The sequence below is a fragment of the Phyllostomus hastatus genome, unplaced genomic scaffold, assembly GCF_019186645.2.
Source record: "Phyllostomus hastatus isolate PE091 unplaced genomic scaffold, TTU_PhHast_1.1 phas_scaffold_39, whole genome shotgun sequence".
Lineage (NCBI taxonomy): Eukaryota > Metazoa > Chordata > Mammalia > Chiroptera > Phyllostomidae > Phyllostomus > Phyllostomus hastatus.
Genome location: NW_025334028.1, coordinates 18,670,143 through 18,694,896, shown reverse-complemented (window position 1 = coordinate 18,694,896; position 24,754 = coordinate 18,670,143). Strand labels below are relative to the sequence as shown.

Genomic DNA, 24,754 nt, shown 5'->3' with positions numbered 1-24,754 from the left:
TTTCCTCGAGGCTTACCTCATCGCCACTCCACCGGCTGGGGAACGAGGGACGCAGCTTTTTGATGCACACAACCTCTCTCATGTCCTCAAAAGAGGGATCACTGGGCACCAGATCATAGTAGGGAAGCTGGTATTCTTCCACTACTCCTGAAAACATGATTTTATTATTATTTTTTCTATGAAGTAGAAATAAAACCCTAGCATACAAACTGTCCTCAAAAAAGAAAAAAAAGTTCTATCAGTACTAAAGAGAAGTTCAGGTTGAAAAACAGCAAAATACATCTTGGGAAAAAATGTGCCCAGATGACACTTAATTTAATTTTTAAAATGAATAGAAAACCTAACAAAACATAATAGTATAAGTCTTCAAGACATTTTTCTAATTTCCAAAAACTAAATAAAACAAGCATCTCAAATTTATTTCCAATTTTATAAAGGCTCCTGTATGCCAAATTTTTAAAAATCTATATTAAATCTCCATGCAAATTTGGCAGGCTCATCCCAAGCTCATATTGTATAATATGTGATTGTTTCTATTATGGCAGTATGAGGTTATGAATCATATAATACACTTGGCTGTATATTCTACTTGAAAAAAGTCATATTTACATTTTTTATGCTTAATCATAAGAATATAATTTTGCACATTTAAAGCTTGGAGAATTGTACACACCTGAAAACATTAACCATGATTTTTTAAGTGCAAAGACTATTTGATTTTTTTCTTTAAATTTTCTGTAGTTATCCAAACCATCTGCAAAGAATACATTACTAAGTAGGAAAAAATGCGTATTGTTAAAAGAAAGGTTAAGAAACACAAATCTACATCATCTTTGGGGAAATTGCTCTTGTCATTATAAAGGCTATCTTATTTTTCATAGTACACAATTTCTACCTTTTTCCTCTTGTTCTTTAAAAAGCAGGCTACTTGTGGCTTCTTTCCAAACCCATCTGATTAACTCCTCACAATAATTACAGAAGCCTCTGTCCTCAGAGGATGCTGCTCTGAACAATCTTTTTGGAGCACCCTATTCTCCATCCTAAATCATCTTTTATAGAAATGTCATTGCTTTTTACCCTAGCAAGTGGGATGGCAGATTATCCGCTGTATCACTAAATTCACTGGGGATTTACACAACGAAATCTGGAGTCTGTATTATGCCCTTTAAAAAGCAAACTCAAATTCATATACAACTATAAAGGACCAGAAGGTTCAAAGGTTTTCTCCGACCATTCCAACCCACCACTTCCTCTGTCCTCTGCTCAGACCGAAGGACAGAATTATTTATATTATCTATGATAACACTGCCTTCCATTGTGTTTTTTCTCTACAGGAGATAATAAAAACACAGAGTCTAATACACAGGAGATGATCACTTCACTCCAGTCCTTCCTTCTTTTCTAATTCCCCAGACAGCTGCTCAGGAATTGTCTTTAGGGCAGAGAAGGTCTGTCTTACTCATCTTGTGTTTTCTCAGCGCCCAATGTCAGTGCCGCTGCCTGGCCAGCTGGTGTTCCACACTGGGAGAGGTGCATATAGAACAACAGACACAGGCCGAGTCATATAAAATTATGAATTAATCAAAGTTTATCTTTGAACTATAGGTCTTAATCATTTCTAGCATCCAATTGTTAGCAAAATGTCTATATTAGCTGCCATGTAATTGTATCTGAAACCTCAAAACTTTCTTTCTTTTCCTTCCAAAGTTTGAAAGGCATATATCTTGATGTGTCTACTTCACCCAAAATTACACGGACTAGAATGACTATCCCAAAACTTCTAACATCTTCATTTTAAAAAAGTGTTGGAGTATAGAATTTTGTGTGCTTTGCCCCTTTGGGAAAAGAAACTCATTTGTTGAGAGCCTATTATGTACCAGGCACGAAGGTAAGTATGCTATATATCTTTTTTTAAATTTAAAGTACAGTTGACATACAATATTATATTATTTTCAGGTGTCACATAGGGATTCAACATTTATATACCATATTAAATTCTTACAAACACGTTTATGAGGCAGCATTATTTTCCACACTGCATAGATGAGGAAACTTGGTTCTGAGGGATCAAGTAACTAGTCCAGGTCAGTATGGGGGAGAACCGGAACTCTCACACCTCTGACAACCATGTGTCAGTCTCATGCACAGATAAGCGATCAGTTTAGTGCCTCTCACATCTCCAGAGGCCAAGATGGCCCTAAGGAAGCAATTACTGCCCCAGTTGGTTTTTAAGCTAAGGATCCTGTCTCCCACATTCTGCCCCACAGGCTTCAGACACAGGGCTCTCAAGGCCTATTTGTTGTAGATGTTCAGGACAACACAGCTAGAAATGTAACCTTGTCCTCTAATTCCTTCAACTTCTATAGACCTATATTAAATAAGTATCAATATGTTATTCAAAAATATGCTCATTTACTCTTTATAAAACATGAAATCAAGGCATAGGCAGTTAATCAGTATTTTGGTTACTTCTTTTCTTCTTCATAATTATGACAGGAGATTTACTCAGTATTTGAATAGGAAACGTTTCCTACATTAACTTTCCTTTGGGACAAAAGGAGTTCTCTCAACTTTAGAGGGACGGTGTTGTTGTACTTGAACATAAGTCTGTGAGAAGCTCAGAATTCCCAGAGTGGACAGAAGAGACTGCATCACCAAAGATGACCTTTCTGCAAAAGTATGAATGCTTATTGATTAACTGTTTCTCCTTTATATGTAAATAGGATTCTAAATGTAAGTTGAGGTTTTACCAACTGAAATGAACATTTAAAATAACAGCTAACATGTGTTGAGTACTACTTATGGGTCAGGCAGTTTTAATTCTCTTTACAATCATTAAAACCTCACAACTATCTGAGGTAATGCAATAATAATTCACCTCCTTCTTAAGATGAGAAAACTGAAACAAAGAAAAGTTTAGTACTTGGCAAAGGTTCACAGCTAACAAACAGCAGGGCTAGGAACAAATGCCAGTGTTCGTTAAGGGTAGGCCAGGTTTTCCGAATCTTGGGCAAGCTCGGGCTCTCAGGCAGGTGAGTTTCTCCGGCCACTGTGAGGAAGAGCAGCAGCACCGGGGTTTCTTCACATGCACGACCACGAGTAAAACCATAAACATGGTAGTTAGGGTGCTACAGAGCCTAAGACTCAGCTCCTCACCTGAAAGGTGTTGGAATCTACTAAAAGACAAATTATGTAGCAATAAGCAAAATACTACAGGCAATAACAACATCTCAGAATAGTTAAGGATGCCTTCTTATTCAGTTAGTCTTACTAGGGAAACCTGATGTTTGCAAAATAAATTCCCATGACCAATAATAGCATTCTTAGGCTTTAATTTCCTTTCAATAAAAACTAATGTTTTTAAATTGCTTTGTGAGGAAGTATGATAGAAAGCTAAAAAGTGGGGAGGTTAAATAATGAGCTTCCCACCCCATATTTTTGTCTCTTATCTGAGTAGAGAAAGCCGGAGGAAGTGGGGCACTGGAGTCGGGGGGTGGGGCCCAGCAGACCCTCAAGGAGAAGCTGGACAGGGTACAGAGGGCACTGCCATGACACAGCAACTGCTGCGGGAAGGGCTCATGAGAGATTTGAGATAACACATAAAATAGAACAAGGTGATCTTTGCAAAGGCAGAGGAGGTTGACATTGTGTCTAGAAGAGATTTCTGAGACATAGGTAGAGGGAACAAGGCAATCCAAGATAATTCTCTGATGTGAAATACCATTTCCTGAGAGACTGTGACTGAATTAACAGAAATAAAGAGAAAAAGTAAAGAAAATTTCATTTAGTAGACAGAACTTTGATTTCTGATCAGCAAAACAGATTTGTAGTAGCCCAGCAGTATCAGTTACTTACCCCCGGATACACATCTCCTAGTCACCTCCCAAAGGATGAGCCCAAAACTGTACATGTCAGCCATGATGTACGACTGGAAGTGATTTCTGTTCAAGCTCTCATCCAGCACTTCTGGGGGCATGTAGCGTTTGGTGCCAACTCGAGTGTTGGGCGGGATGTCCACCTCATTGGTATCACTAAGGAAAAAGCAAGCAGAGCACCATTAGTATGGAAGAAGACCCACAGGTAACAAATCAAGATTTCTGAACCAGGGCTTTCGTGGAAGATGCAAAAGGATATATCCCGTCAGGGAATACCGTTTCCTCGAAGAATATTTCTTGTCAACGGTTATATTAAATATTCACAGGTAAAAACCCAATTCAGATGACAGTCAGGATGAAGCTGCAGCATATAAAATTGCATTACCACTAGATCAAATATAGACTCTACATAATTGCTAAACATCAATTAAATGTCTAAAGGATACATTCCCTCCCTTCATATTTTAATAACTTTGCTCTTAACACTGGATTGGGAACATGCCAAATTGGTTTATTATAGGCAATTTTTTTTATGCCAAGTGTTGTGAGGCCTTTAGATCAACTAACAAGTAACAGAGAGAAAGAGAGAAAGAGAACCAACGCAGACTTACAAATGTTTTACTTTGATAAGCAGGGCCTATGAAAAAGATTTCTACTATCACTATTATTTCATAAATCAAATAACATATTTTTAGTAAAAGGATGAAAAGAGTAATTGTATATATCTTTAGCTTTATGAAAATTTCACAATATTTGTTATGGCTTCCCACAGACTGGGAGGAAATGCATGACGGACAGGTGGGCACCGGAGAACCACCCCCTCCGTGCCGGGAGCCGGAGCCGCAGTTTAAGCCCTGTGCTGAGAAGGGACTGAGCTCCTACCACGTGATAAGGTGACGATTAAATGAGGTTAGACGTGAAGTGCCATTGCCAGCACAGGACTAAGCACATGGTACGGGTTTAACAAGAACTACCCCAACAGGAAGGGGGGGCAGTAGGAGGAAGAGCAGCAAACCCCAGTGCTGATGGGTGAAGAAACTTTAAAACAGAAAAGGTATAAAAACTCATTAGCCTGAAGTTTGTGGAAAATCTTGGATAAGTCTTCCTATCCCGATTCCCAAGAAAGCGTTCTCTTTCCCTTTCACCACACCTGACTGACTCTCCAGCACTGACTTGTCTTTCCTCCTCAGCACGGACGAGAGTTAGGGACACCGAGTGTTGCCTTACCGGGCTGGGCAGCAGACAATACCCAGCTCACTGGAACACGAGTGGCTCTGGGGGGAAGTAAAGTCCTGATTTGATCTTACTGCCTCAATCTCTATTTTCTAAAACATAAAATACATAGTGTCATCTGGGAAACTTTAAAAGGTGGCAAATATCCCTTGGTATATCTCAAAACTGTCTATAGTTACTAGACCTCATAAACCTAAATCTTCTTTCTTAAAATCTTTTTAAATGCACTTCCAACTGAGATCCTTAACCTGAAGCTATGGCAGTAGAAGTGGCACAAGTGTACCCGAAGGCCCCTTGTGATCTTCCAGATGTTATGACTCTGAAGGGATCTATTTTCCTAAAATAAAAGTTAAAGTGTGAATTTTTTTAAATGAAAAAGACTATGCAGCTGGTATTGCTTCCTTACCATCTGTAATTGTAAGTCTTAGTGTTCTGAGCTCTTTTCTGACTGGGAAAAGAAGTTAAAACATTAATTCTTAGTATTAACCTGCAGGATACAATAGCAAAATGTTATCTATGTACCTAAACCATAAATGGTAAGAAGGCAGGTGAGCTGAGAAGAGGATGAGAGAAACTGGAAAAACATCAGATTTAAAAGATGCTGCAAAAGCTCCATCTTCAATTATAAAGTAAGTTCGCTCCTCCCCTTCCACCCGCGGAGCCCTCTCCTGTGGGCACACAGTAGGTATTCACTCATGTGCAGTCTGTGTGTTCATGATTTATTACTTCCAATCATTAGAGGAAGACAGTGATGGCCCTGGGGAGCGGACTCCGAGTTCCATGCAGAGAAACAAACGAGAGGGTGTGCCGATGGGCAGGAGAGAGCAGAGAGCGTGTGGTCCTCCAGAACGTGCGCTGAGAAAGTCAACCAAGAACAGTCTTAGGTAAGCCACCACCCAGAGTGCACTGAGGTCAACAATATACCCTCACTACAGCTGGTAACGATTTTAGACAATTCTCTTCCATTCTTACTCTTAGCCCCTTAATGTTTTATTTGGATTATAAGGTCAGGAAGAGCTAATGGAATGTGTGACTTCAAAACATCTATGGGAAAACAGAAAGGTAACTGCTATCTAATAATAGAATTGATATTTGTGATGGCCAGACTTTATATAATTCACCTCTAAGCTCTTATACCTGAAGAACATGCAACCAAGGATTTTGTACGTCCACCAAACCCCCAAACTCCAGTTCCTCACAGAGGCCATGACACGCCGAGTATAACCATCCCTCCTCCCCCTTGCTCTCCCCACTATAGGTGATTTTCCTCACAGTACCTGAATAACTACTCTCACTCTGTAGTACCTGAACAAATATTTGCCTCCTGACTGAAGACTGTGAACTCTTCTGAGCCCTAAATACCTGAGGTAAGCATCTGCTATGACCCTTAAGAGCACAGCCCGACCCACCTCCATTCAGAGTGCTTTGCATAGGTAGGTGAACAATACACTTTAAATGAAAGAAGGAAAGCTCCTGTTTACAGTAAACTTCACTTGGGATAATTTAAAGAGAAACATAAAAGTCTCTATTATGTATAGATCATAAAATGAGGCATTACTGGTATCTAGGAGGATGAGTAGAATTTTGTTAAGCACATTCTGCAAAAAATTACTATTACCCCAAAGGCAAATTTGCCTTTAGTGCTACATTCAAACAACAAACATGCCAATTTTAAGTAATTTATATCTATGTTATAAAGTATCAGATTCTCCAAAATATAGAGCTCTGCTTCTTCTTCCCTTGGGACTGTTTCTATATTTGACAGTAACTAAACTGCATTTCTTTCTCTGGTTTTCAGAAATACCATTGTAACTGTCCCAAATAAGGGCAGAGAAAAACTGAGCTTGTTAATCTTCAAGGCCACAAACAGAAATTAAAGTGATTGAACAATGGACCCCAAGAACAAAGGAAGACAAAGACAGGAAGGAGAGTCCGATGGTGCAGAACATGGAGGGAGTAACCGAAGGAGAAGGCCCGGTGGGGGCGGGGGGTAGTAAAGAGGAAAGCAGAAAAGGCCAGGGCGCTCCAGTGCCACCCTCTCCTTTTCCTCTGAGGGAGGGAAGGGGTGAGATGAGAGGTTGGCAGGAAGAGATGGAGACTCACAAGGGGAGCAGAGTGGGAGAAAAGGACTCCAAACCCTCAACATAACCCTGTGTATTGCAGTGGCTACACATACATGGAGTCAGATTTTAAAATCATAGGCAGGAAAGATAAATACCAACTTTAGGACACTGGTCACTCCTGCCAGGGATAAAGAGAAATAAAAAAGGGAAGAGAATGCAACAGGGCTATCTGCAACACTGTATTTCTTTTAAAAAGAAAGACCAACTGGGTACTCAGTTGGTTACGGCATCTTCCCAATATGCCAAGGTTACATGTTCAATTTCCACTCAGGGCACATACAGTGAATGCATAAATAAGTGGAACAACACATCGGTATTTCTCCCTCTCTCCCCTTTCCTGACCAGAAAAAAAAAAAAAGACCGGATAAAATTAACAAATTAGTAACATTTGTTAATGTTAAATTACAAGCATAAATTTTTATAATTGTTTATGTTTAAATGCAAAGTGGAGCAAAATTAGGTTTACAGTTGTTCATATGGAAAATAATACAAGTTAATAATAATGCAAGAATAAACTCTGGTTTGCATACTCACAACTGTAAACTTACTTTTGCCCCACCCTGTATATTGTAATGAAATGTTTTAAATAAAAAGAACTCAAGAGGATCAGGTACAAGAAAAACATACATTTCAAGGATGAAGGCATGGGTTAGAAGCATAACACCCAAAACAACAAAAATCATCTCAATAAACAACAAAATTACAGAGGAGACACATTTCTACCAGGGAGAACCGAAAATATCCCATCCAAACCATGGGCACTGCATTCACTGCAGAGGAAACATGTTCTCCCTTCTCCCTTCCCATGGAAAAGGACTGAAAATATTTGCATAAAGGGGTCACAAGTGAAGTGGTGGGTTTAGAGAATCATGGGGTATTCTTCCCATTTATGTTTTTCTAGTTAATGCCATCATCATAACTTCTGTCTCTGTTAGTGTGAGTGCCACTGTGATATGGGCTTAACCAGATTGGGGAAAAATAAGGACATAATTGGAACAAAATAAATTAAACAATGTCAAATAAATTCTTCTTTTTTGAATCACACTTTAAAGGGGGTTTTTCTTTCTGAACTTTCGGGACAGTGGGGCTGGGACAGGACAAAATAAAAACACCTAAAATTTGCCGAGTGAGAAATGAACAGTAACCTGGGGCCTGGCCCAGGGGCTCAGTTGGTTGGAGTGTGATCCGGTGTACTCCAAAAGGTTGTGGGTTCGATCGCCACTCAGGGCACATACCTAGATTACAGTTTCCATCCCCAATTGAGGCACAAATGGGAGGCAACGGGTAGATGTTTTTCTTTCCCCTCTCATCTTCCTCCTCTCCTCTCTCCCTCTTGCTCTAAAATCAAAAACTATGTCCTCAGTTGAGGATTTTAAAAAAAGAGTCAAACAATTAAAGAAACGAACAGTGGTTTGGAAGGTTGGGGATAAAGGACAGGTCAGCTAGGGAGAAGAGGGGTGTCCTCTCCTGCCTAGGGTTGTGATGAAGCATTAACGCCCTTTAGGAAAAAATAATCAGGGAAAATATTCTGGTAGCATGAACACTAAAACTACATTTTATGTAATAACTTATAACATGTACCTTGAGCTGATGGTGTTTGGGAAGAACCAGCAGCTACATCATGCTATAAAAAGTATTGCAGAGGTAGAAGGCTCATATGGCAAAACAGAAATCAAGCTCCTTAGGATCCCCAGATTTGCCTTGAATGACACTGAGTTCCCTACTGGACTAGGTGGCAGTGATGATAATAAGTCTAATTGTATTTGAATCTTAAAAAGCAGAGTGTCTTCAGCTAAGATTGCATAAATTTCCTATTTCTGACCAAAGTCCCCTGACAGTGGTATGATTTAAAAAAAAAAAGACAGACAGAAAGAAAAAGAAAGAAGAAAGAAAGAAAGAAAGAAAGAAAGAAAGAAAGAAAGAAAGAAAGAAAGAAAGAAAGAAAGAAAGAAAGAACGAGTGCCAGATGGTGGAGTAAGAGGTTTACAATGATGACCAAAAGGCTTCCAAGTACGTGCACACTTTGAGTGGCACTTCTCACCCAGGAGGACATACAGGTGAAAGTTCGCAAGGCAACTGCTTCAGGCAGGAGGGAGAGAACAAGGACTTATGGATTCTGTGACACAAAGAAAAATAGACAGGAAAGGAGAGAAGGGGAGGAAAAGATACAAAACTAAGATGTTCCTCTTCTCTTCTCTTCTGCAGGTGCCAGGGAGGGGCTTACTAAGAGGTGGGGGGATGGTGCACCCTGCTGGGAAATGCATATCATACGACACTGTTTAGAACTTGGGCACGAGGTGATTGCTGTGACCAGTTTCAATGTCTACAGAGAGGGCACCACCTTACTGCCTACACCTGGGCAGGCTGCCTGCAGTGTCCTCCTTGGCCCAGCACTGGTGTCTAGAGTGGTGTGTATGCACCACAGGGTTTGAGCAACCGAGGCTGAAAGTGGAGTCTCCAACTAGGATCCTGAGCAGGCTGGGGAATGGACCTGAGCACCTCACAGGACTCAGTGGAGCGGGCCATGCCTTTTACCCCGGGTGTCACACACAAGCGAAGGGCAGGCAAAGGACTTTTATATTGGTGGCAGGGAATAAAGGGAGTTTTTGAAAACACAGTATCTGTCTTAACCTTGTTTTGTGTCAGATATTTTTCATGGTAACTAAGACACTCCTAATTATATATCCATAGCAGAAATTCTTCCAAGAAGTGATATGTAAAGGAAAAAGCCATTGCTTGGCTCAGCACAATGCACGCTCCCCCTGGATCACACACGGAAGAGACACTGAAAGTGTCCGGAGAGCCTCACACAGAGCCCACTGTGGACAGGAGAGGCAGCTCGGGAACTGCGCTGTGGGCTCAAGGAGGTGACTCCACTGTACTGAGCCCTCGGGCACATGCAGGGCCTTCAGCCAAGTGTCGCTGATGCCTGGAACAGACAGGAAAGGGAGGACAGAGGGAGAAGGGTGATAAAAAGGTCACAGAGAAAGAGAAGAAACAATCTTTAATGATCTAAAAGCATTTAAAAAAATAAGAACTGAACTGTTAAGAACAGTGAAAGACGGGTGAGGGCAAAAGACCTGTGAGGGAGGCCATGGTTTTCCTGGTGGCTGACGAGTGGTGTTTGAAATTAACCACACATGGATATTAAATGTTAACCACCAGAGAATATTAAATCACTTCTTAGGGAGACTGAAATGACCTCCTAAAGCATGAAAGATTCTCACGAGCCTTCAGAAGATGGGGCTGTGCTCACCTCTCTGTGTTTCCTGGGTGTCTCGAAAACTGCTGTGGGGCTGATTTGCTGCGCTGAGCTTCGCCCAGTCGTGTTAAGTAAAGGGGAGAATTTTCTATCACATTTTTCAACAGGATCCACTGCTTCTATGGGGAAGTCCTGAGAAATCTCAGGGCTTCTTAGAAACAGAACTTCAGAACTAAAAACTCTTCAGTAGGAGGCAAGTACGGCTACAGAGACCCTGACTGTGAGAGCTGACTCAGCCACCCATTAGCTTAGTTCCAGGACTTTGGCAAATCATTTAGCCAGTCACTTTCTTCAAAAATCACTAAGTAAACAAACCAGGCACAGTGCTAAAAATAGCAACATAAGAACGACTGAGGAAATGCCCTGCCCTCTGGGCTGGGCTGTCTCCTTTGCGCTTGGACAAATGGATAAGCACCAACTGGGAGATGGGGTGTTATAGCCCAATTTTCATGATAGGTTTTCTATTTAAAATTTAAGACCTGCAAAGCCCTAAGCCAGGATTTACTTGTCCCCTAAAATATATATATGGTATTCTGACACTGAAGTACCAGTAGGGTTGCTTGATCCTCCAGAGTGAAAAGTGAAAAGCTCTGTTAAGTTCCTTCAAGGGACTGCAGACGTCCTTGTTTTCTCCTCCCAAGAGAGATCTGAGGTCAGGGTGATTGATGGCTGCCACAGCATCACCTGGATTAAATCTCTATTGGCCAGGAAATGCATCAGCACTTACATCATTTTTAAGACAGTGCATGAAGAAACCAATTCAGGATAAAAAAAAATTTCTATATGCAGGAAGTCACTAAAGCACAGTCCATTCTCTCTGTGGCTCTCAACTTCCCTGGGAACCTCCCAGAAATGACTTAAAAGCCTGAGAGAGCACTTACCACGTAGACACCAGGGTAAAGAGTAAGTTCACACAGGAAGTTCACAACTGAGGACCAAGAACTCAAGCCTGGGTTAGTTTTGATCCCACTTGTAATAAAACGCTTTAAATTCCTGTGTGTGTGCACTCCTAAAATAGGAAAGTCAGGAAAAGAGTGGAAGCCAAAGAAACATATAAAGCAAGGTTTAAAGGTGAGGCTCAAAAACTGAGAAGAGCAAAGTTCCTTTGAAATATAGAAAATAAAAATGTGAAAAGGACATCTGAAATTATCAAAAGCAACCTCCACTTAACGGCAGAGGAAACAGGCCCAGAATGGCAAATGGCCTCACAGCTACTCTTCGGCCAAGTAAGATCTGTGTGCCCCCAGCCCTCACAGCTGCCCGCCTGGGTGAGTCTCCTCACATCTCCCCTCCCTTGATGAGCTAGTCTATACATGCCAAATAAATTGTTGGCTTATCCCTTCAAATATTCCTCTCCACTTCCTAGAATCAGGGCTTGCATGAAATTTAAGAGGTCCTTCAGTTTGTTCCCCTTACATTAAGCAGAACTAAGTTTTAGAAATATAATACTTTCTGTTTGTTTTAAGGTCTATAAAGAAAATGAGTTCTAAATGACTTTTATATGCCAACATTTACTAATTCAAAACAATGTTGGAATATCTATCATGAATAACTCACTATGTCACGTCAAATGGGAGACACATTAATTAAGTTGGCATGGATCCTGCTCTCAAGATGCCCAGTGATGAGTAAAAAGATGAGCATGTACTAAAATAATTATAATTCCAGACAGTCAAGGGCCAGGAATTGCTATAGGAGTAGAGAGATGATGTTGTTATTCTGAGCTGGCGGTGAGACTAGTGACTAAAGGCAACTCTGAGATTGGACTAAGGTACCTGGAGAGGTAAGGGTGTCCCCAATTACAGACCACACAATGAAAAACAAGGCAACAGCAATATGGAGTATACATGGGAAAAGGCAAGCAGTACAGTTTTGCTGAAGAAAACATACAAGTTGGAAACTTTGTGTAATATAAAACTAGAAAGGCAGATTTAATCCAGAGTATGCAGGATCTCTGGGGCTAAGAAAAGGTGTTTTCACCCCCTTCATCCTGTAGTCCCTATGAAATCATTCATTTATCCATTATGCAAAAATTTTAATCAATACATAAGTAATGGGCACCAAGTAAAGGCACCAGGGATGCAAACTTCAGAAAAATATGGTTTTTAACTTCATGGAGCTTAGTCTCCAATGTGAACAACAGGTAAGTAGTCAGTGACTACTGTACGCCAACGTGAGCAATGTCATGAGGGTGTGCACAGGGTCACACGGCACACCCTCATACGAAGGACACACTCATACGAAGGTTAACAAAGTCAGACTGTAAGAGACAGATAACAGGCATCCCAAAGGAAGAAACTGCAGGTAAGCAGTAGTTACCTAATGAGAAGAGGGGATGTTGGTTTTACCTAAATGGTAGAGAAAAGCATGTTAAAAACACTTGGAGATGAAAGAAAGTATAAAGTGTTAAGAATAAAAGCTACATTTTATCCCAAAGCAGTAAGAACCTATAAAATATTATGATGACCAAAATTATGCTTCATGAAAATAAATCTGGCAGCAGCACATAGAAAAAGTTGCAAATAAGAAGCAACCACAAAATGTTTTACTCCAGACTCTGGAAAAATGGTAAAGAGGACCCAAACTGTCACAGTTCAAGTGGGACTATCATGGAGATAGAATTTATTCAACAGAGCAAACCAAAAAATTCAGGAACAAAGGAAATGTCAGGCACCTCACATCTGAGAACAGGTCACACAGAACTGGAAACCAGGAGGGAAAAGCAGATACGGCAGGAAACCTAGCAGTGGGAAAACCCTAAGAAGGAAACAGAGCAGAACCTCTAGAGAGAAGGAAGGGGAACCAGGACTGAAAAGGCACATCATGAAAACAGGAAGAAGAGAGGCTCACGCACCACACTGTGGAGAGTAAAATGGCAATCAGAAAGCCCTGTGGGGCCCTGGCCCAGTTGCTCAGTTGGTTAGAGCATTGTCCCCATACACCACAGTTGTAGATTTAATCCTCAGTCAGGGCACATAGAAGAATCAACCAATGAATGCATAAGTAAGTGGAACAACAAATTGATGTCTCTCTCTCTCCATATCTATCTCTTTTTCTCTATTTCTCCCTCCTCCTCCTTCTCTTAATTTCTTTCTCTCTAAAAATCAATACATTAAAAAAAAAATAGCCTTGTGGTGACAAAGATCAATGGTGTCCCTCAATAAAGGAGATTCAGGAGAGAATGAGGCAGAAGTCAAATTACAAGGTATTATGAATTACTGGCTTGTGAAAGCAGATTATTCTTTGGAACTACCAAGAAATTTAACAGGGAAAGAAAGGAGAGAGACTATTAATTTGAGAAGCAAAGTGGGAAATTTTTTTTGGTAAAAAAGACTTGAAAGGGGTTATAGGTCAACAAAAGAAAAGAATTCAGAAGGGAGAAGGGATTTAATAATCTTTCTTGGCAGGAGGTTCACATTTCTAACTTAAATCTACAGTACAAGTCATTCCCTACTGCGCTGTTTTAAATATCGAGAACTTCAACTTGCCACCCTCTAAACGGTGAAGACCTTCCTGTATTTGGGCCTTATTACTCAACCACTCCTTATTCTTCTGGTTGAAAATACGAATTCGTTAGTTTTTTCATGTGAGTTTCATTTTTCCAAACTTTTAATCATCTCCATGACTTTTTCTTTGTGCCCTTTTCTATATCTTATAGAGTCACCCTTGGGAAAAATCCATGAGAAGGTCCCACAATTTAATAAAGGCTAAGCCTTTTAGTTTTTAAAAACGCAGTTATATGATGATCCCTCTAAGCCAGTGGTTGGCAAATTCATTGTGTTTGGTGGTTTTATTTTCAAAGCAGAGGAACCATTTCTTCTGAGTCATCTGCAGGATGAACGGGGCTGCTCGGATTGAGAGGGCAAGCACGATGGAGCCGCAGCAGGGGGCGGTCCTCCCCCCCATTCTGGAAAGGCAGCTGATATCGCCCCGGGGAGCTGCCCCTTCTCCCTCCCAGGGTCCGAACATGGCTGTTTATAACTCGTGCTGATTCATGTTTTCAGGTGTTATAGTCACTGCTTAAGCTGCAGTATAATAGTGCTGAATACTGGCTGTGTTTCGTTCATTAGTTTCTAACATTTCTCACAAAACACTTCTGCAAGTGATCTCTCTTCGATCATATAAAAAACATTGCCTTTATCACCACATAATCTGTGGATCTTTCCTGAAACCTTTTCCTACACTGAATCACATAATGTGATCACAGATTCTGATCACATAATCTGAGACATTAGCTACCTCTTTTCTAAATAGCTACAAACACAGCCAATACATTGACATTGTTTTGAAGCCACAGAAATAGAACTGAACCACTTGGTGTTGCAAATAAAATATTTCTTCTTTTTCCCTCCCAAGAAAAGTCAAAATTAGTGGAAGTTTGTCCTCTAGTAAATATCCTAGAAGCACTGAACTATGAAATGTATAATCTATAAAAAGTGATGGAAAAGAATCATAAAAAGTATATTTGTTCACCTTGATACTAACCTAATAAATTTAACAGCCAGGCCCAGGTCAGCTATACAGCAAGTTCCATTTTTCTTCACCAGGATGTTTTTACTTTTCAGATCTCGATGGGCAATTGCTGGTTTGCCTTGAGTACTAAAGATTTCGGTGTGTAAATGACATAAGCCACTGACAGAAGAATAGGCTAACTTCAGCATCGATTTAATATCTAGAGTGGTGGACTTCAAGTAATCATAGAGGGAGCCATTTTCATGATAGTCTGTGATCAGGTACAGCTGGGTCCAGGATCCTGTCCCTTTGATATCTGCAGCAATAAATCCTAAAAAAAAGAAAGAAAAAAAAAAGAAAACAAAACAAAAAGGTTTGTAGCTAAGTGTGTTATGAATGGATCTTATCAGGAATAAGTCATATGTTCAGCTGTCATTCTTTGTCACAGGTGTCTTTATTTCGGCATTTAATTCAGTTTTCTGATCATGCCTATGAGAGTATGAAATTACTAATACCAATGGAAACAATAGGGGTAGAGAAACATTAAGAATTTTTCACTGGTCCTAGTGGGTATGGGTCAGCTGGCTGGGCATTGTCCCTGAAATTGAAAGGTCACTGGTTGAATTCCCTGTCACAGCTTATGCCTGAGTTGTGGGTTCAGCACAGACTGGGGCGCCTAAGAGAGGTAACTGATCGATGATTCTCCCCCTCTCTTTCTCTCTCCCTCCCCCCTCTCTAAAAATAAATAAAATCTTTTTAAGAATTAAAAAAAGAGCTTTGATCTGAAGACGTGACTCCTTTCTAATCAGTTGTTGATATTTAAATAATTTTAAGTTAATAGGACATAGTGCGTGGTATTATAGTTACACATAAAATACTATTTACAAAATAGGGACTTAAGTCAGACACTTAAGATTAGCTTAAACTCTTTGCAGTTGAGTCACCCACCTAGACCATTTCTAAATGGGGAAAATAAAAAGGAAATCAATTATCCATATAAACTCTGGATATAAATAATCCTGCAGATAAAATTTTTACAACTTTTCACAAAACTAAAACAAAAATGAGCTCCTTTAAATCCCTACGAAACCTTAAGAAATGCTGGTATTATTGTATTTGCATTTCCTGTCCTTCAAGAAAAAAACACCGGGTGAGCACTCCGTTTCCACCCCACCGTTCATTCAAGGAAGTGCCTTAGTCATTCCTCTTGTGCCATCTCCCATTAGAAGCTGTGACATTCTTGGGCTCATACCAAGAAGAACATGTCTATATATTTAATAACAGATCTAGATGGATGAGTTAATATACGTATGCTAACAGAAAAATAGAGAAAAGCTAGAAAACCCTGAACACTGCTGTATAGACTCACCCAAAATGTTTTCATGCCTCATCAAGACAGTCTGGTATATTTCTGTCTCTCGGAACCAGCTGGCTTCCTCGGTGGTGAAGAACACTTTCACAGCTACCTTTTCGCCACGCCACTTCCCCATCCAAACTTCCCCATAGCGACCTTTTCCAATCTGTTTCACCATCTGAATCTGCTTAGCTATAGTCCTTTGGACCTGTTAAATCCCCAAACACACTGTTAGTACATTCACAGCACTACAGATTTGTTTAATCATTTTTTTCTCCAGAGAAGAAACAATTATTGCATCTAAAGTAGATTAAGCCAGTTTTCCTTTTATACAGACATGTTATTTATAATTATTTATTAATTTATGCTCTCCTCTCTTCAAATTTGAGATTTGAAATTGGTTGTGAATTCTGAATGTGTGTAATATTACTTCAGAATTATTGACTACTTCATTCTATCTATAACTTTCACAGTGAGAAAAACCTCAATGGGTTCACAGTGGTTAGAATAGAATACTTTTCATTTCCACCATTGTAGTGGGACACCAGACACTCTGAAGGGACTCATGCTACTATACACTTGGATAAAATACAACAAAACAAAATGTACATGTGGGGCAAAAGTAGTTTTACATTTGTGAATATGTGGAACACAGAATTTATTCATGTACTTTTATTTATTAATCATTGTATTATTTTCCATACAATTTTTTGCCCCACTCTCTACTGTTGGGCACACAAAGAAATAAAGAAAATCTCCAAGTAGGGAGGGAGGAAAGGAGGCAGAAAAAAAAAGACAGGAAGAAGGAAAGAAAAGAGGGAAGAAAGGGAAAAAGAGGGAGGAAAAAAGGGCGGAATGAGCTGAGATGAGTGCAGGGAAAAATAAGCATTAAGCATACCCAGAAGGGAGTCGGGAGGGGAAAAAGGGTGGGAAGGAGCGGAAGGGACTAGTCAAGGAACACGAATGAATGACCCATGGACTTGGACAACAGGGTGGATTGACTGGGAGTCAGGGGTAGGCTGGGCAGAGGAAAGCAAGGGGGGGGGGGAATTGGGACAACTATAATAGAACAAAAATATGATATTTAATAAAAAAAGACATATTCAAAATCCAGGTTGCCTGCTGCCTGGGCTAAGAATAATAGCAGCACTGGGATCCAGAGTCTAAACTTTGATTCCTTTAAAACTAGAAGAACTGAACCTGGGTTTCATCATTTTATGGGGCCACCGAATGGCACTAAATCTGTCCTACATTGGCAGCACACCCACAACTCCCAGCAAAATCAAATACATATCCTCTCTTGAGGAAATAATTTGCAGAATACCATTCATCCCACCACTATGGTGAGATATCAGGTGTTTTGAAGGAAATCTTGTCATCATATAAGTTGATCTGAGGTAAAATATAAGAAATAAAAAGTGAATGTATTGTTGTGCTCACAAGTGTGGACCAAAAAGGAGTAGGGCAAGTAACCTCACAGGGTGATCTGCTCGTGAATTCCTAACAGTGCAGGTCATGGCGAGCAGTCAAGCCCTAGACATGTAACTTCCTTAGTGAAAGGTTTATCGTTGCCTCAAGCAAGCCTGGTCTACTGTTTCTGTGCATGTAGGTTAACACACCTTGAAATGCCTCTTTCATACCTCTCAGAAGGGAAACTGCCCTCAGAGAGCACATAATCTTGTTAACTCTCCTGGTATCCAATCCCTGCCCTGTGTTCTCCTTCGCATTCAAGTAGTTTTCTGTACTTTTCCTCCCTAATGCATAAAAGAAGCTGCAAACTGCCATTCTGAGAAACATTTTTCTTAGTTTGTTAAGATCTTGCTTCTAGGTGTTTCCTTGGTTTGGCTCAAATAAATTTTTATAAACATTCTCTACAGGTTTGGATGTAGCTCTGACAGGAGGAAATCTCCAAGCTGGTGGGAAGGTGAGGGAGGGACAGAAAGAGAGGAAGGAAGGGAAGACCTCACAGAATAAATTCCTTAAAACAAAAGGAAACAGCCACTCTACCTGAGGTCAAGAGAAATAATCCAAACAGATTTAACCCCTTCAGATCACAGATGCTGGAATTTTCAGATATAGAAAGCTAAGGAACACTACATGAAATATGTAAAGAAATAGAAGATGAGGTGAAAAATAAATAAGCAGAAAGAAATTAATGAAAAGTATACTTTGAAATGAAGTAATTATTACTTCAAAATGTAAAGTGGACAAGTATAAAGCAACAGATTAGAGCTGGAGAGAAAGTTAAACTAATAAGAGAACTCTGAAGAATTAGAGAGAGTACGGCAGAGACAAAGAAAAAGAAAATAAGAGATTTAAGTGGCATAGAGGTGAAATGCCTTTATACATGACCTTATCCCTTCTGCACTTACAATAAAATATTTTAAGAACTCTATTACTGAAATGGCCAAGTATCAATGATAATTTACACAAGTTGGGAGACGTATACATAAAGAACTCAGCACAAAATTCTTACAAGATCTGATCAGAAAACAGAAATGTATTCTTTGCAGACATATGCTTTGTATCAAGTAAACTTAAAGTATTTCCTTTTGTTTTTGCAATTTTATGGACCATGCATGTACTTACACTGAGACCACCCAGATAATCCAGAATAATCTCATCTCAAGGTCAGTTGATCAGCAACCTAAAGTCCCCTTCATCATGTTAAACAACAGATTCTGGAGAGGAGAGCATGGACACTGGGTGGGGGGCATTATTGTGCTTACCACAGGTGTCCACCAGCGAGGATGGGTTCTGTTTTTGCACAACGGATGATTCAAGAGATAGTGCTATCCGTTGCCATAACCATTAACAGTAGTAATATCAGATGAAAAGGAGGGGGCAGATTTTTTAAAATTTTTTCGAAAATGGGACTGAAAAACAAAAGCATTGCTGCCATTAAATCAAGTCATTCAGCCTAAAGGAAATAAGGAACCGAGTGTGCATGTTCAGCAGCTGTTCTCCCTTTGGAGTCAGACGTGCTGCATGAGCAGAGTCCAGGATATTTCTGCTCCCAAATGTGGGAACAGGAGCATCCATAGCACTGAGCACTTGAGAGGCAAATCCACAAGTAGTTAAATTACTGACTGGGGAGGAAACTTCCCATACTTATTAGAGAAATATTATATTTAATATACAGATGTTACAAATCATTGCTTAAGTAAATCCAGAGAACATTTTCTAACTGAAATGGTTTTTTGTCCTTTTCTTTTCTAATGCTAGTATATCATATATTTCAACAAAAGCACTGGTGGAATTGGCACTGCTTGGAAGGATAGGAACAACTGGTCTCAAAAAGTGTCATTAAATTAAACTCAAAAATTAAAAGTATGCTTGAGAGTTATTATAACATCTAAGGACCTAAAAAATAGCTTGAAAAAAATTGAAACTGATTTATTTGAGTTTTTATTTGATTTAACAAATGTTTCTGGTTTTTCTCTACCTTAACTTTGATTCTATATTACATGTCAGATACCTGTTTCAAGGTTTGACTGCATTAAAAAAAATGCCTGTGAAACACAATCACTATAATTGTGACTCCAGAAAGAAAAGAAGTATTTCATGTAAAATGGGTACAACTGGGTGTATTATACAAGGAGTTACCACTCTTTCAGAAATGTCATCTTATCTAGTGACCCCTGACAGTGTTTAATGTTGAAGTCCCCGTCCACGGGGAGACACTGGCAGATGTGCAGCTAGCTCTAAGCCATGCTCTGTGCTCTCCAACATGCCCTGAATGTGCGCACATGCACACACGCACACACCCACACACACCCCTCCACACAAACACGCAGTTCAAAGTACTTTGCCTAATAAGGCTGGGAAGATTTTTCACAAAAGATTCCTCACTTATGAGGCTTAATGTTCAATTAGAGAATTTACTTCACCTTCTTTTCCTTTACAGGTTCAGATAAATAGGGAATGAGAAAAGTAATGTCACTATTTACGGAATACATACTATGTATCAAATAAATATATCTGTATATATATGGTGGGGAGACACATAAACTATCTTAATTCTTACCAGCAACCTCTGATATTCCTTCCTTAAAGGATTTATATATAAAGGTATATAAAATATATATAAGGTATTTAAAATATACATAAAGCATGAATTCTCCCCTTATGTTAATAAAATTCTTGTATATAACAAACTTGTATCGAGGTGACATACTCACTCACATAATAATGGACTACACAATTTGCATTACCCTAAAAGAAGATTTTAAATCTGTAATACTGAGATTTTTTTTCTAAACTGGTTTTGTAGATAGGATCCTCTTCCCAGCCTGCCCCTACCAACTGCAGTCCTTTGTGTGAATTAACTCACATTTGGTTCATGTCTCACAAACGTTAAGAGCACTGATTCTGGAGGCGGATCACCTGGGTCTGAATCCTGGCCTGTCCACATACCATCCAGTCGGCCTGTCTAGGCCTATGTGTCTGATGCGTAATGCAGAGATATATGTTTAGAGCTGCCTCGCTGGGTTGCTATGAGGATTAAATTAGATCATATTTATAAAGGCCAGTGTCTGGCAATCTGGCTGTTCTTACTCATTTTTTTTGATATACGCCAAATGCTATTTTTTGGTGTCTGGATTATAGAAAAAAAGAGTATTTTCACAGATAGTAAAAGTTGGGAGTTGAAAGCTTTTAAAACAAATTACTGAACAGCCCATTTAGTCAATTGGTGGGCTACAAAGTGAATGAAACATAGTCTCCACCCCTGAGGAGATGAGGGTCCATCGAAAGACACACACACACTAACATCAATTTTATAGTATTTTAATCCGCTGTATTGAAACTACAAGCAAAATGTTGTGACAGAAGACAGACAGACTGGCTGGGTCTGGGGTAAGTGGGCACAGAGATAAGTGTGAGGTCGGCCAGGAGCCAGACCTCTGAAGATCTCCCCATAAAGATACTGTTTCATTCAATGTCATTTCATTATAACCTTGGTGAGATGCTGCAAGAACTTAACTCTTGTTTTTGTCAATTGGCCTATGGTAAAATCGGTTTTGATATAAGTCATTTGACTTCAAGTTGAAGAACGTTAAGTAAGGATGTACTGCATTTGAGAAACCACTAAAGGAGGCTGATGCTAGTGCTCGGGGAGCAGGTGCAGGACGGGGGGTGGGGGGGTGCAGGAGGCATGCCACGCAGACCAAGCTAAAGTAGGAGACACATGAATGCTACTGGATATGACAATGTTTTACCCAGGGAGGTAACAGAGTAGGTGAAAGGTTTCAGGGCAATAACTCCACAGTAATGAGAAAGATGGGTAAGAAGGAGGAAAACAAATAGTTTTCAAGTCCAAGAGCATGAGTAACTGATTCATTATTATCAAAGGGGATTTCAATGTTTATACTTTTCTTGTAAAAATGAATAATAATATGTTTAAATATAAGAATTGTATTAGACATATATTAATTCTAAAAGTAAAAGATTAAGCAATTTGATACGAACTTTCATGTAAGAAACATTTACATCCTAGGAAGCACCAGTTTGGTCCTAGAGACTCCTTCACAAATGGTTTACCGGGCTGTGCCTCCAGGGGAGGCCTCAGTCAACAAGGACAGAGCTCAGCTGTGCAGGATTGTTACAAGGTGCAGCCAAGAGGGGGGACCCCAAATGGACATTTGAAATGGGGTCCAGAGCTTAAGATGTCCAGGAGATTTTAAGATGTCTCCATCCCCCCCACCCAGGGTGTGGGTTGGGGGAAGGGACAAATGGAGCAAGGCCATTGAGATCTGTTTTGCATAGCAACAGCCTTGCAGCTACCCTCTGGCATGGTCATTTAACATATCTATAGCCTTTGGCTGGTCGCTTAGATATGTTAAATAGCTGTGATCATCTCTGAAGGGGGGGGGATGGAAGTAACTTCCCCACCAAGATGTAACTGGGGGCAGATCCCTCAAACTACAGTGCCTGCGTGGGAGCTCGGAGAAGATTGGCTTCAGGACACGGGGCCACGCCTGCCCAGACTCATGATGGCAGCCCAGTAAAGCTGGAAGGATACGAATTCTGGCATGTGAAGCCGAGTGTGGGAGGAGTCGGAAGTGAGGCTGCAGAGGAAGATTGGCCGCGGGGATTTAAAACCCAGATGTGGCGGCCATTGAGAGAGAACCACGTGGCTTTAGCAGAATGGGGAGGACCTCGGCCATTGAGAGGAGGAGAACCATGCTGCTTTAGGAAGGAGAGTCATGCGCAGCCCTGAGAGGGAGAGAACCACGCGGCTTTGGCAGAGTGGGGACTCTCCCCTTCCCGCAGCCCTGAGGAGGAGAACCATGAGGCCTGGACAGAGCAGGGATCCCCACAGCTTTAGAAGGGGAACCACAACCTGGTTTTAGCAGAGATCCTGGCGACTCAGCTGAGGGTGCCGGGAACCCAGGGAGGTCTCCCAGTCGAGATGGAGGACTAACTGGGAAGAGCCAGAGGACTGCCTGAGCCATGGACTTCTATTTCCTTTCCTGAGATACGGTACTCTGGACTGGGCAAAGGGGGAAGGAAGGAAGGACTGTGTCTGTTTGTGGGTGTTTTAAGGGACTTTAGGATTTTTGATGAAGACATTAGGTCACTACTTGAAGTCTGTATAGCATTAAATAAACATTTCCTTTCCTTTTCACAAATCTCTGGCATTGAGAGACGTCTTTCCTAGGGCGGCGGACAAAACGGACCCGGGACCTTCTTTCAATAATAGCATATTGTCCCAGGCCCCCCCCCTTGTCTGTTCTGTAACAGGATGAGTGAGTCCTGGGGGTCTATGGTGCCTGCAGTTAACAGTAGTAGTGTATTGTCTTCTAAAATTTGCTAGGGATTAAATTTTATGTCAAGTGTTCTTGTCATAAAATAATAATAATAATAAGTAAAGAGGGGACAAGGAAACTTTTGGAGGTGATGGATATGTTTATGTCATGGATTGTGGTGGTGGTATCATGAATATATCACCAAACTCTTCAAGTTGTATACATTAAATATAAACAGCTTTTTGTATGTCCAAAAAAATGTTATAAGATTGAGTCATGGCTTGAATTTTTTTAGGATACTTTAGTACTAAATAAAAGGTCACCTAAAAAATGAAGTAAACAAGATATCCAAAGACAGAACCAGACATTAAAGATTATGAAAATCAACCTCAAGAGTTTATAAAGGAAAATATTTCTCATTAAAATTGCTATTTCCATCCCGAATCCCAATGATTTTTTTGCATGGTCCATAAAGGAACAAAATGTTTTTCTCATTAAAGCAAGTGCTTGGATTCAGTATATATTTTCTTCAAGGCTGGCAGTGCTGACCATCAGAAAATTAAACCTCTCCTGAATGGAAAAGCTAGGACTTCAGCCTGAAACATAAACCCTCCGGCTGAAATGCAGCCTTCTTCCCTTGTAAAAGTACTCAGATCCCAGTGGGCTCTAATACTTTTGCCTTCAAAAGCCAGGCCAAAGTGCAGTAACACTATCCTCACTGAAAACAGAGGGAAGATGGCCCCCCGTTTAATGTTTTCTAATCTGCTCTCTATCAGAATGTCTGAGGGTCTGGATTGTAACTGTACACCGACATTAAAAAACAATCACCTTACCCCCAATATGTCAAAATGTTATCAGGAAGCCGTGCATCTGAGATCTGATATCTAACTGATTGCATAGAACGTCATCTTTGTCCTGCCCTATCTGTTTCAGTAAAATGAAACCCTGTATTTATTGACATTTCCTCTCAGAAAATACTCCTTTAAATTCAATATATGTTCTTTTCATACCAGCAGAGGGAGGCCTGATCCACTTCCTGAGCTCTGAGACTGCTCAATTAGGTCTTTCAGGGATTCTCCGGGAGGAATGAAAGTCTCCTGTGCTAACCCGATGCTGTACCGAGGTCTGGCTTCTTGTCTTTTATACCTAAAGACACATGGAGAAAGATCATTTTAGACACTGAACAGCAATGACACCCGCATAACCCTGCAGGTAAAACATTAATAATGGCTGGTTTTAATTTAGCACATAAAAACAATGCAAGAATAGTGCTCAATATTTATTACCCTTAGTTACGGTTTTCAAACTACAAATTATAATTGCTTTCCTCCCTGGTTTTGTTAAAGTAAACTACATGTTTTTACTCAGTCTCAACCATCTCCAATTTTCTCTACTCTTTTCAACTAATTCTTTCCCAGCAGGTTATAGTCCGTTAATGTTTCTATACAGTTCCACTATATTCAGTCCCTAAAATCGTTCCCTTTAAGGTCTCCCTAACTAATATAGACACAAGTTTTCAGTGTGCAAAAGACATTACAGCTAACTCTTTCATGTAAGGTAATATATAGACCAATAATCTAGTTAAGTTAAATAAATTTAAACTTTTGTTTAAAAGTTTTAAACAAAAACTTTTTATCTATGATTAAGGAATAAATTTATTTGAATCAACTCCCATTTGCAAGATAGTTTTATAAATGAGTGTCATA

General features: G+C 40.1%; 1 protein-coding gene across 7 annotated transcripts in view; it reads right to left on the bottom strand.

Moving 5' to 3' along the window:
• The window catches only part of BMPR1B (bone morphogenetic protein receptor type 1B), a 351,002-nt gene that overhangs the window by 5,537 nt on the left and 320,711 nt on the right, over window positions 1-24,754 (bottom strand). For all 7 annotated transcript variants that reach the window (XM_045820362.1, XM_045820361.1, XM_045820366.1 and 4 more), the window contains 5 exons: window positions 24,059-24,194; window positions 16,315-16,507; window positions 14,979-15,276; window positions 3,856-4,031; window positions 17-147 (listed from right to left, as the gene is read on the bottom strand). In XM_045820362.1, the coding sequence (XP_045676318.1) occupies window positions 17-147; window positions 3,856-4,031; window positions 14,979-15,276; window positions 16,315-16,507; window positions 24,059-24,194 (934 nt within the window). The remainder of the gene's footprint in view (window positions 1-16; window positions 148-3,855; window positions 4,032-14,978; window positions 15,277-16,314; window positions 16,508-24,058; window positions 24,195-24,754) is intronic.